Here is a 13,335-nt window from a genome sequence, read left to right as displayed (position 1 = left end):
TTTTTGCCTGCTATTTCCACCTGAGATCCAGCAGAGGGCGCCTGTCATCAGGAGGAGCTACCAGCAGGTGGTTCCAATAATCAGCTCATCAAGGGAGGCTTAAAAGGACTCTGCAGCCAACACTTCACCGTCAGAGTGTTTACCTGTTTGGTATGTGAGTACCCTCTAGACCTACTAAACTTCTTGGACTTTGCTTCATCCAGTCTTGTTTTGTTTCCAGGTTTCCATAGTTCAGAGATTTTTTTGATCTACATAGACCAAGTGCCTTCCCTGACCAAACCCTGCTCACCCTCCAACACCACCGGATCTCAGACCCAACTGGACTCCACCACAACAGGACTCAGACGTGTACATTGGACTCCTCCAGGAAAAGTCATCATCAAACTTCCAGTAAGCATTACTGCTGCTAATAAGATCAACACCATCAACAGACCACCAACTAATCCTCCATCTCCCCATCACAGTTGCTGCTCCAGTATCTTTGTTCCTGGCTTCCAGTTTACTATTCACTGCATTCAATAAATCTTTATACTCCTGGCTCCTGAGTGTGTTCTGCATGTGGGCTAAATCCCTGCCTAAAATCATGACAAATATAATATACAAGTTTCACTTTTTAAATGGAATTACTGAAATCAATCTACTTTTTTATGATATTCTAATTTTATGAAGAGCACCTGTACAGGGGGAGAAGAAAAACTGCACCTCAGAAGCGCTCGAGTTGTATTTTGACACTTGCATGGGAGCTCTTGCCTGGCAGAAAACATGTCCAGAATCCGTGTATCATTTGTTCTTTCCATTTTTAATTGATAATCAAAAATCAAATAATGAAAAACGGACTGGTTATTTTGTTTTTGTTTTGTATTATTACACAAAAAATGAAAAAACGCCTGGTTTTTCATATTTCACTTTGAGGCTGAGATCGAAAACACAAAATCAAAAAACAGGCAGCAGGACAGAATTTGATTTTAAATTTATTTGGTCACGTTTAGGTGACCCGGAAGTGGCTCTATGCGGCAGTTCAGGTAATGTAGTGGTTACTATGGCAGCGCTAGAACCACTGATCGAGGACTTGTTTAACAGCGGTTTGATCCTCGAAACAATACGTAAGTCTCCATGGCTGATGGGTCTGACTAGATTATCCAGTCCTGACTGATCAATATTGAACAAACATAAATAAGTAGACGCCTCATTATGTCCCGGAGCGCATCCACCGTCACCACCATGTTAGACGGATCTCTCCTCTCTCTAAGAGCCAACAGGAGTAAACACAGAGCGAGCAGCTATGACCGGGGTTTGTTGTTGTATATCACGGGGGATTACCTTTTACAAGTAAGATTGAACATTAATTTTGGTTACTTGACCATTAATAATATTATGTTATCGTAGCTAATGTTATTTGGTAAACAACGAAATGCTAACAGGAGGAACTAGTGCTTCTCTCTCATTAGCTCTTTCTGTTTTTTCTTCACATTTTGAAGGTTTCCCAGAAACACAGATTTAAGGAGGCAAAAAGAAGCTGCAGTAAGAAGGGAGGGTTTTGTTGACACAGAGTCGTCTCAGCTCTGTAATGAACATTTCAAACCAGAGGACTTTAACAGGACCAGCTTAGAGATGATGTGACCCCATCTGTCTTCAGCTTCCCAGCTCATCTCCAAAGAGGAGTTGTTTTTTTAATGCAATGTGAGACCCTGGAATAACCTGGAGTTTTTAAAAAATACTTTCCTGGCCTTTACAAAACCTCCATGTGTGTGCATGCACAGCACACGAAAATCTAAACAAGTTATTGATGTGGTGTATGAAGGCTCAGGATTGTGTGTATATGTGTGTAAGAGAGTGAAATAAATTTGAATGAACAATCAAACTTGTTTCTTTATTAAAATATGAAATGTATTGAAATATAATCTATTGATATGCCATACTATATGTCTGTCTTTGTTAAAGATCATAAAACAAAGTATTTTAGCATGAAAGTACGTATTTTTAATGTGTGAAAGCATCCTGTATCGTAACTACATCTCTGCTGTTTGTAACAAACCAAACTGTGAGAAAATCAGGTAAAGATTCAGAGACTTCATGATTATTTTAGTTGGACATTCAGCTTCCTCAGGACAAAGAAACGAACTGGGGGACGCGTGAAGGACCTGGCCGAGATGGCGGCCGTGCTGACTCGTCAGCTCCAACAGACAGTGCCAGTCTTTGAGGTGTCTATGTAAACAATGTCTATGGTGGTCGGTAACAAGATAACGTTTGTTGTTAGCTAGCGCTCCTTACCAAACAACCGGGTCACCTAAACACGACCAATTAAATATTAAAATCAAATTCTGTCCTGCTGTCCGTATTTCGATTTCGTGATTTCGATCTTAGCCTAAAAGTGAAATATGAAAAACCAGGCGTTTTTTCGTTTTTGGTGTTATAATGAAAAACAAAAACAAAATATCCTGTCCGTTTTTCATTGTTAGTCAATTGAAAATGGAAAGAACGAATGATACACGGATTGTCCAGGTCTAAAAAGCATACCAATGATAAAAATTTATGTCACAACCTGTGATTTTCAGTGCTCATTTTTGTTTTGGGATTTTTTTTTTCTTTTACTGTATTTTCTTTGTGTTTAGTTTGTTTTCTGTGCGACCCTGTTTCCTGTCATTCCTCAGTACTTTCCCCTCAGTCAGCTCCTGCCCCTCAGTCCAGACCTGCCCACTTACACCTGTTTTCTTTTATCATAAGGCCAGCTGTCTTTACGCACCTCATCAGCCCCTGCCTATTCAGTCGCTCAAACTTCTTTCATCTGCAGTCTATTATATCAGTTCTACACCATCTCTCGTTCTCCCCCATGCTTGTTGTATCTGTTTGCATTTTTTGCTGCCCCATCAGCTCTTTATTGATTCTTTGTGATTTAGTGTCTTTTGTTATTTAGCTTGCTGCCTTGTCAGCCCTTTTTGTTATGAAATATTTTTACTTCTCACCAAATCCTTGAGCAGCTCTGAATTCCTAGGTTCTACCAATTACACACCTGACAATTAATTATTAAAACACTGGTCCAAATATGCCTAGCTTTAGAGTAAATCATAAACACTGAGGTGACTGCCAAGGTGGGTACAAAGCAGGCCGAGGTGGGTACGATGTGGACGAAGGTGGGCAACAAGATGATGTGCACAGCCTAGATCAGTTTTTTTTCTTGTGTACAACAGTATTACAGTTGTACACAAGAAAACAGGCTTTGATTTTTAGAAACTGGCCACTCAAATACGAGTGCTCACTGGTCACAAACACACAGAATTGAATGAGACTGCAACTGAAAATTTCCTATTTTCTCACAAGTTTGCGTCACTAACTAGTCTCCAACAGACACAGCCCAGCGACATTCTACCTTATGTTGCACTAATTGGAGCAACAATAGAACATGATCATCTTATGTGGAAGATAGTAACACAGCCATTCTCACAATCTACAACAGGAACATAAACCAAGTGGGGGAAACACTGAAAATAGCAAGTAAAATACATTGATCTAAAACATGTGCTTCTAGAATTGCACCTCTAAGGGTGGCTGAATGTTGGAGTAGCTCTGTTATATTCATTCTAAGATATTGCTTTTTAAAACTTTAATTCCTCTTTTTTGCTTGATGTAAATCACTTTTTTTGGATGATTATTTTCTCGGGTATCAGGAGCTGTGCAGCTGGAAGGATTTTTACTGAAACCTTTTACTTTTGGACATCTTGTTATGATGAGTAACCATAACAACAAGGTGGCTTTTTTTCACAACTGGGAGCAGCTGATTAACACCTTTTACTCTTCAGTGTTAAATGTGAATAACCCTGAAGTCCAGTCATGACCATAACCAAGCAGACCATCCGTAAATCCACCGGAGGTACAGCTTTCAGGAAGCAGCTCACCACCAAAGTTGCCCGCAAGAACGCCAAGGCCACCGGCAGAGTGAAGAAGCCTCACATCTACAGGCCCAGTACCGTGGCTCTCAGGGAGATCCACCATGACCCGAAGTCCACCAAGCTGCTCATCCAGAATCTTCCCTTTTAGCACCTGGTCCAGAGCTCAGCTCTGCAGGAAGCCAGTGAGGCTTACCTTGAGGGGCTCTTTAAGGAAACAGGGCCGAGGACACATTTCGACAGACGACTACAAGAGATCCTTTCTGCCCACAGCCATCAGCATCTATAACAACTTGAATTGAGTTGAACTGAACTGAACTGAACTGAACTGAACTGAACTGAACTGAACTGAATTGAATTGAATTGAATTATGCATGGGCATTCATTGCTACAAAAACTGGCCACTGTACTCAACACTTTGACTCATTTTTTAGTTCTAAAAGTCTGGTTTGAATAAAAACTGTTTCAGCTCAGTCCCTGATCTAAAGTTTGTTGAACATCTTTGGAAGCTGCTGAAACGTCTGGAGAAGGAACCCTTCAAACCTGAGACAGCTGGATCAGTTTGTTCATGAGAAGTGGGACAAAATACCTGTGGACAGGAGCAGGAGACTCGAGAGTTACAGAAATTAGATGGTGGCAGTGACTGACTTAAAAGGTGGTTCAACAAAATATTTAGGTTGAGGTAACATCTTTTTTGTCAAGGCCAGTTTCCTTTTTAAAAAAATATTATCCTGTTGAACCAAACTTCAAAAACAATGACTGATGTTCATTAGTTCGTTTATTACCTACGTCAGTTTCAAGTTATTTCAGTGACCTTTGTGGGTTTTGCTTTCTTTAACAAAAGGGTAAAAACAAATATGTTTGCATCTGTGTGAAGTTTAAACTCTCAGTATGACTGGTTCATATTTTTGTTTTCCAGTCATATCTATTCTAAGCATCTAATGAAAATCATATTTATAGCTAGTTATAAATTTTATATTTGGTAGAACTTAGTTTAAGACTACAACAGTCCCAGTTTCATGTGGCTCTTTGGGCAAAAATATAGAGCCTGGGTGAAATCTTTTGTTGTGAAAACATGAAATTCTTCACTGTGACAGGCTCACCAACAGCAGATTTCTTTCTTGCCAACCAAAGATGATTTACGACAAGGCCAGGAATGTTCTGGATAAATCGTACAGTGCAACTACTGCTAGGACATCTTTCTTTGAGCCATGAGCTCAACCACAGCTGTCTTCTTTTCCTCATCCTTCTTTCCCACATTTTTTAAATGAAGAAGAGCTTTAACACCAGCACCATTTCTATTCATTGTTGGACTGATATCTTTGTCGGATCTTTGTGATGTACATAATTTTGCTGTGGCAACAAATTGTAAAGTCCAGCATCTAATAAATTTGATATCAATTAGTATGACTTTGTGATTTTATATTATCAAACTCACACAGTGGGAAATGTACAAATCCCAATTCATTTTTTAAATGAATGCCCTGAGAAGACGCTAGCATATACACGAAGTGCAAAAGCCTGTTTAAATGACTGGTGATGCACCAGTACCAATACCAGTATTGGGTATCAGCTCTGATACTGTGTGCTTGTATCCATACTCGCACTTGTGAAAGTGTTCTAATACCACTGTACTGATACCACTTTACTGCAGTCCTGTTCACCTCTTAGTTGTGGAACAATGTAGGGAGAGCAATGTCAGCCAGGTGGAAGTAGTTTGTTTTTTGATTTGGCTGTCCTGAGCCACACTCCTTATCAGTTGGTGGAGGTAATGCAACATAAAATTCTCTGTTAGCTGCCAATAAACACCAGAAGAAGAAAAGGCCACAGTGTGGAGGGAAAAGTAAATAGTGGTGACAACGTAAATCGGACTGCAAAATACTGTACAGCATAGCTGTCATGGGGAGGGACAAAATCTGTCACTTTCACACAAGCAATTGGAAAAGAAAAACAACATGACAGCGAGTTCAAAAAGTTTGTTAACAGCAGTGGAAAACAGCTGCAATCTGTTACAAGAAGAGGGAAGAAGGAATATATGAGCAGGAGCTTCCTGACAGTCTCACCGCTCAACAATGGGCGCTTCTAGAAAAGACTTGCTGTCCTGCTCAGTTTGAGGAGTTAACATTAACAGTCAGCTCCTCTGATTTTCAAAGTAATTGTGAGAAGCATAACAGAATTTATTAGTACCAGTGATGTGCGGTGAAGTTTATGTGATGAAGAAGAGTCTGACAGAATCACATTCACGCAATTAACAATTAAGATGCATGCTGAATATATTCTGTCTTTAATGTGATATTAATGACAGAAAACCTGAATGTCGCCACTTTAACAGATTATTCAGGGTGATCTATAAAGGCCTGCTGTGAGTTCTGGTTTTTGCTTCAGTGTTAGTTAAAAAAACAAAAAGTCCTCAAAGGAGGAGTTTGGATCTGATCAGACGTGGTGGTGCTGGTGGAGAGAGAGGGGATGGTCTGTCTCTCTGCACTCACTTGTCTTTACTTCAAACCTCTGTTAGTTCAAATTAAGTAATAAAAAACATTTACCTCAAGGTATGTCAGTAATCACCTTTGAGAAGGTGGGGGATAAAAACTGTTTGATGCTCCATAGATCTGAGTTAAAACAAGTTTTGATTCAAAGTCCAGTTTTAGAAGATTTTAAACTTTAAATAATACTGAATCTTTCATTTTATCAGTCAGAGCAGAGAACTTGGTTCAATAACAGAAAAAAAAACAAGAAGAAGAAGAATCAGGCCGTCAGCTTACAGGCGCCCCTTGCAGACAGAAGCAAGTCACTGCATGTGTCACTCTTGTTTTGTTTTTTTTGTTTGTTTTTTTTATTCTCCTGAAGACCTCAAAAGAGAGAGAGACAAAGACAGGTGGAGAAGCCCTTGTAACTTTGGGTCAGTTTGACCTGAAGACCACAGGAGTGCTTAATGTGGTGTTATATTAAATCAACAGGATTAAATATTTGTAAATAAATAAATGTAAAATACATGAATACTTCTGTAGAAAAATATGACATTTAAAAGTATCTAAAAACATATTGACCACAAAGAGAGAGAAATCAAACAGATATTCCATTTATAACACAAATTAAATATGTTGTTTTCTGTTTTTATTTCTCATTGTGCCTCACCTTACCACATGTCACTGATTAGTACTCTATCGGTACTCTGTCTTGACAAGTACTCAAATGTAAGTACTTGTACTTGGTTTGATAAAAACAAACAAGGTATTGGTGCACCCCTATAAATGACAGTAATGAGTCTTTAGGAGACGATGGACAGGAATGTCTTGATTGGCTGGGATTTGTGTTGGTTCGTTTTATCATCACAGAAACAGAATAAAACTGAGACTGTCATCTGTTGGCGGCACAAGAAGATGTTCTTAATGGAGCATAAGTTGCTATTAATAAGTTTATAATACAGAGTTCAGACTCTTCATTCACTGTAAGTAAACATTCAGGTAATGTAGCGTACCCCACATCTGGAAAGAGGCTTCACTTCCACGCTGCAGGAAAAAGTGAGTGAAGAAAATGGATGGATGGTTGGTTGGTTCTAGGAGCCAGTGGTAACTATTTTTCCTGTTTCCGCATTCTAGTACGTTTTTGTCAAACTAACTACTTTACCATACTTTGTTCTATTTTAGCCGTTTAATAATAAAAACATTTAGCTCATTCAGAAGATGGGTGCTATGGCTTTTGGTTTTTGTAACTTATTCTTGTCTTTTTATGCTATTTTTATTTGCTGTTTTGCTATTTTTCCCTTATACCTAGCCTTTTCCTACTATTGGCTTTAGCAAGCATTTTGCTACTTTTAGCTTTCAGCTAGCTTTTTGTTACTTTAAACTTCTGGCCAGCCTTTTGTTTCTTTTAGCTAGTGTTTTGCTAGTTTTAGCTTTTAGTTAGCCTTTTTCTCCTTTTAGCTTTAACAACTCAGTTTCAGCTTCTTCAGTAAATCTTTGCAGTTATTCAGCACTCAGCTTTCACAATGTGTTTTTGAAGAATTTTTTTTTATTAATGTCAGGATGGTTTAAATGAAAAAGAGCTAAAGTTATTATCATTTGTAATAGATGATCTTTATTACTGCCTATAGAAAACTGAAATGATGACATTTGTATACTTCACTTACAGAAGTTTATTTTCAGATGAAGAATTACTAAAATAATTATTCTATTATTAAAATGACTAAAGCTTTTTATCTGTCAAGTTACTTGAATGAACAGATCTGATGCAATCAGTTAAAGCTAAGAGTGCGTGTTGAGGACAATTCTCAGCTACTAACACATCAAATTTTAGCTCAACTTCTGCAACATATGCTGAGTTACAGCCAGTTTTGAGTTTTCTAAATGTGATTAGCTGTGGTGGCTATTTTAAATGGGGTCATTTCCAAAGGTTTGTCAGTTCTACATTCAATGATTACCTTCAGAGAGTTTCATCAAAATCTATCTGGTGGTTTATGAAATATTTTGATAAAGGAACACACAAAGACATGAGCAAAACCATTAGTGCCATCACCTTTGACTGCAGAGAATAATAAACATACAACTGTAAGCCAAAACAGTGATAAGGTAAACTATTTTAATTCTGAACTATTCCTTGTTTTGTTAAAGAAAAAAGAATCACATAAATATCTTTCTGACGATGAGAGAAAAACTTTAAAGAAAAACAAACGGAAAAATCCTCCATGCTGTAAATAAAAATAAATCTAACCCTGCATTTTGAAGAGCTTTCTCTCCATATCTGTATCAGTTTAGGTCATCATAAAACTCACAAGTGGTGTCTGCTCCTAAAAATACACACCTACGTGCACACCTGTCTGTGCACAGATAAGACGTCAAACACCGCAGCTCCAAATGTGTTTGCACTGTGGCGTCGGTTGACTGCACTTCCTCATTGAACGACCTAAACAATTTATTCTGACGTGCAGCTGAATCCGAAGGGGAATTTAGATTGAGATTGAAAAAAAAAAAAAAAAAAAACGACCTAAAAGCCTTGAAGGGGGGAGGGGCAGAGAGACACAGAAGACGAAGATATATGAGGCTGCCAGTCAACATTACAGCATCACGACAAGCTGGACAATCATTAACACGACTAATGAACATGACGGCTTGATAAACAATAGTTGCCCTGTTTACAGTTTCTTCCAAATGCGGTTTTCCAGTCTAGCTACTTCTGCATACTTTGTTTTATTGTACCTATTGAAATGTCAAAACGTTCAGCTCAATTTGCTGGAGATTATTAACCAGCGGTACGCTTGCAGGGCCACCAACATTTTAAAGGAACCTGACCACCCTGCCTACAGCCTGTTCTCACTCCTGCAGTCCAGAAAGAGATATCGAAGCCTTTGTTCCAGATCAAGCAGGATGCTGAATAGTTTCTTTACAGCTGCAGTCAGAGTCAGTTTAATGTTTTTATGTTACGATGTTGATCCATTTTATGTGTGAGTGTTTTACATGTTTTTAATTGGGTTCTTTTTATTACTTAATTTTTCGTATGCACTTTTTAAATTGTTATTTAAACTTATTTTAAATAAGTACATTTTAATGATAACCTTTATAAGCTGGGAAAACCGTGTTTCATTTTTTTATTGTACATTGGACATATAGAAAAAGACAAAGATAATTTAGTATGCTAATTTTAGTATTTGGCTACAGTTTACCCAATCTTAGCTTTTAACTATGATTTTGCTCATTTTAACTTTTAGCTACTGTTTTGCTAAATTTACTTTGTTGCTATCGTTTTGCTAATTTTACCTTTCAGCTTGTGTTTTAATAAATTTACATTATTTTAGTTTTTCTGTAGGTTTTTACTACTTTTATCTTTTAGCTAAAGTTTTGCTAGTTTTAGCTTTTAGCTACTCTTTTGATTATTTTAACTTCTAGCAACTGTTTTGCAAATTTTAGCTTTTCACTGCATTTTATGCTACTTTTATTTCTGGTTTTGCTAATTTTAGCTTTTACGTACAGCTTAACTGGGCTTAACTTATAGATATAAGTTTTATACGATTTTAGCTTCTGTTCTGCTTGTTTTACTTAATAATTTAATTACTAATAATTCTTCAACAAGTTTCAGCCGTCATTCAGCACTCAGCATTCAGGCTTTTTTTTCTGGGTAAGTGTGTGAACACATCAGCATCAAAGACCTTTTATTTCTTTGGAAAAACCCATTTAAATTATACATCAAAACATGCGGCTCCATCAGGAATGATGTCCTCTGAGGTTTGCTACGTAAGCTATAGATGAAACTCACAAATTACAACAACAAATGTCTCCAAAGACAACAGTGGGATTTTGGTGAAATGGGTGAGAAAGCCCAGCCCTCTTTGGAGCGCAGCAGTTCAGGCACACGTAACAGTAGAAACATTTCAAGTTTAAATGGGTCACAGCAAATTGGACTTTACATGACTGAAGAGACATTTTAAGATCTTTAACAGTTTTTATACAATCACAGTTTAAGTTTGATGATATTGAGAGATTTTATTCACAGAATGTCTCCAGTTTCTGATCCACTGATTTATAAAAGAACAACTTCAGCTCAAACTGAAACCACCAATATGACCGAATGGAACAGAACCTCTTTAGGGACAGGGATGGTGCTGTTCATTAGAACCAGAAGAAAAACTAAAATGATCATGTAAAAAGGTGATGAAACGCCATGAGATTCATTTGAGATCAATTCAAGTTGTAGCGATGGAAACATTCCACCTTAAATCCTCACATCAGAACCAATGTTTGAGGCCCGCTGACGCTGAGTCCCTCTGATGAAATTACTCAGACCTCACCCCACCTCGGATCACTGTCTACTTCTTCAGTTTCTAACCTGATTTCTGATGAATAACTAAAGGCTTAGCATTCCTTAAATGAATGGAAATCACCCGCCACCTGTCCTGAGTTTTGGATGATTTTATGTTGAGGAAGGATGAAGTTGCAGTCGTTTTGGTCAAATAAATAACGATGTGCACAATCGTGTGACTCTAAAGGTTGATCATTATAGATGTAGATTCAGTGATTAGTTTTTGAAAGTTTCATTAAAATCTGTCCAGTGGTTCATGAGATATTGTGTTCACAGACAAATACGTGGACACACACAATGACGGACACGGGCAAAAACATAATCATCCACCTCTGCCTATAACGGTAGGCAATAATTAAAATGTCTCTGGTGTTGAACTACAGTTCTGACCCAAAGACAAGAATAAAGTCCGTTCTGTTCATTCAGATATTAATAGCAGGTTTCAACACACTGATCATTTGCAGCAAACTGTTTCACCTGAAACTCTTCCTTCAGACACACGCTTTAGGACTACGGTTCTGTTTGGGCCCTTTTCTAACCGCTCTGAGTCCAGCTCTGATCGAAACAATCAAACCTTCAAGAAGACATCCTTCAGAGTATAACAGTTACTGTTCAGAACGGCAGAAATGATCCAATATTCACATGTGTGATCAGAGGCTAGTTCTGACAGATGCTCAGAGGTTCTGTGGGACGAAACAAACGTTTAAACAAAGTAAAGATTTCCAGAGCTGCAGAGAAGTAAAGAAAATACAGGCAGAGTCTAAAACTTAGGAATCCCATTCTCCAATTCTATCATGTTTCTTTATTGTAGGCAGGATGCCACAGAAAATAATGTTTAGGATTTTTAAGAAGAATTTTACAATAGAAATTATTTATTATTATTATTATTATTATTATTATTAGCAATTTTGTTGTTATTAGTAATAATAATAATTATAATAAAACCTGTCATGTCGGCTCCTTATTTATAATTGTATCTTTTATTTACTAACTTAAATACATTTTTTATTTAACCTTTAAAAATTATGATTTATGTCATTTTCAACTTTATTTTGTAAATAAATAATAGAGTCTTGTAATCAAAATTAAAAAAAGGATCTGTTGGACCTTTTCAGACTCACGCAGTTTGATCTGTCAAGGGGGTTCTGGTTCCGTCTGTTTGGACCGTCACATAGATCGGGGCGTAGCCAGGTGAACATTTACAGGTTCAGAACATGAACCCTGAACCTGTACCCAAAAGCAACCCTTTGATAAAAGTTGGGAGTTAAACTGTGGCCCCTCAGGGGCTCCGGGTCATTTTGCCGAACCAAAAGCAGAATGACCGAACAGATAAAGTTCCGAGTCCATCCTGACCCCACCTCCGTCCTAGACAGGTTCGAAGACTCGGGGACCCGGGTCCTCTGCAGGTTTTTCTCGTATTGTTAAATAAATGAATCAAAGCAGTTGTTTACCTGGGACCAGAAGAACCAGCACGATCCCGAGCAGAACCATGATCTCTGGTTCGGGACGCCCAGTTTGGAGGTTCAATCGTACAAAAGTGAGTCGAACCGGGTCCAGCAGCTCGGTGGTGCGCCCCGCAGCCCGCCGCTACATTTACCGCACAGACCCGCACCGACACGCTCTGGGAGCCCCACCGGGTCTTCTCCACCTGCGGCGATCACTTCAGTCCGGTCCGGGTCCGGAGTCAAGGTCCGGGGTCCTGGGGTCCGGGTGCAGCCTCGAAGGATCGTGTCAGGGGGAAGCGCGCGCTGGTTGTTGTTGGTGCCAAAGCTTCCAGTGGGATGAAGGAGGAAAAGTCAGCGTGACGGGCGGGAGCTGCGCGCGCGGACGGTCATCGCTGTGCGGCTTCGGTACACTGTAAGACGGGCAGGGGGTGGGGGTGGAGGTAGGGTACTGGGGTTATTAACTGGTGACATCCTCCCTTCTCTTCTTCCTCCTCCCCCTTCATCATCATCATCATCATCATCATGAGTTCTCTCAGGTCAGACTGGAACTTCTGATTGGCTCTTTAAAGCATTAAAAGTATCTGCAAAGTTACTCCAGGTGCCACAAGGACTTTGGTTCTGATTCGGTTCAAGAACAACACAATTTTGTGTATCAATAAAAGCTGCAACCTTTGTTGGAACTGTAAGTGTAAATCGATCCCCCCACATTCCCGATGCACACATCTCTTCTTTTCTCGAATCTTAAAGGAACTATGTGTAACATTTACTGACATCTACTGGTCAAGTTCAGGATAGCAGCCACTTCAGACCACATCCAGCCGTTATACAACAACAAAGTCATCAGGATCAGGCATCGATTGTTTCTGACAAACTGAGCAAGAAGATCATTCCGCAGTAACAACAGAGAATAAAGTGCATGACAACGAGTAGCAATATTAATCTCCACCCCCCAACACACACACACATAATAGAGAAAACAGCTTTAATTAAAGGCCTAGCATTTGTAAAAGGAACAAATATCACCCACTGCCTTTCATGCCAAAGTTATGAACTAAAATCATCTTATACTGAAAAGTGACAGATTAATAGCTCTTTTGGACAAACCTTGAAAATACCTTTATACGCACACTCGTGCAATATTACGATATGTCTCATCATCTGTTAGAACTTGTAGTATGTGTTGTGAATGACTGTCAGCTACTACCACACCTGTA

The 13,335-nt window shown here is 38.8% G+C and overlaps 1 protein-coding gene across 1 annotated transcript in view; it reads right to left on the bottom strand.

Moving 5' to 3' along the window:
• Positions 1-12,809, bottom strand: part of LOC108228912 (GDNF family receptor alpha-4-like) — a 66,807-nt gene extending 53,998 nt beyond the window's left edge. Inside the window, exon 1 of the mRNA XM_037977536.1 lies at positions 12,128-12,809. Within this exon, the coding sequence (XP_037833464.1) occupies positions 12,128-12,167 (40 nt within the window). The 5' untranslated portion in view covers positions 12,168-12,809. The remainder of the gene's footprint in view (positions 1-12,127) is intronic.
• Between the last annotated feature and the right edge of the window lie 526 nt (positions 12,810-13,335).

This window comes from Kryptolebias marmoratus, linkage group LG9, assembly GCF_001649575.2.
Source record: "Kryptolebias marmoratus isolate JLee-2015 linkage group LG9, ASM164957v2, whole genome shotgun sequence".
NCBI classification, from domain to species: Eukaryota; Metazoa; Chordata; class Actinopteri; order Cyprinodontiformes; family Rivulidae; genus Kryptolebias; species Kryptolebias marmoratus.
The sequence above is the reverse complement of the archived record's forward strand: the minus strand, read 5'-3'. Positions and strand labels throughout refer to the sequence as shown.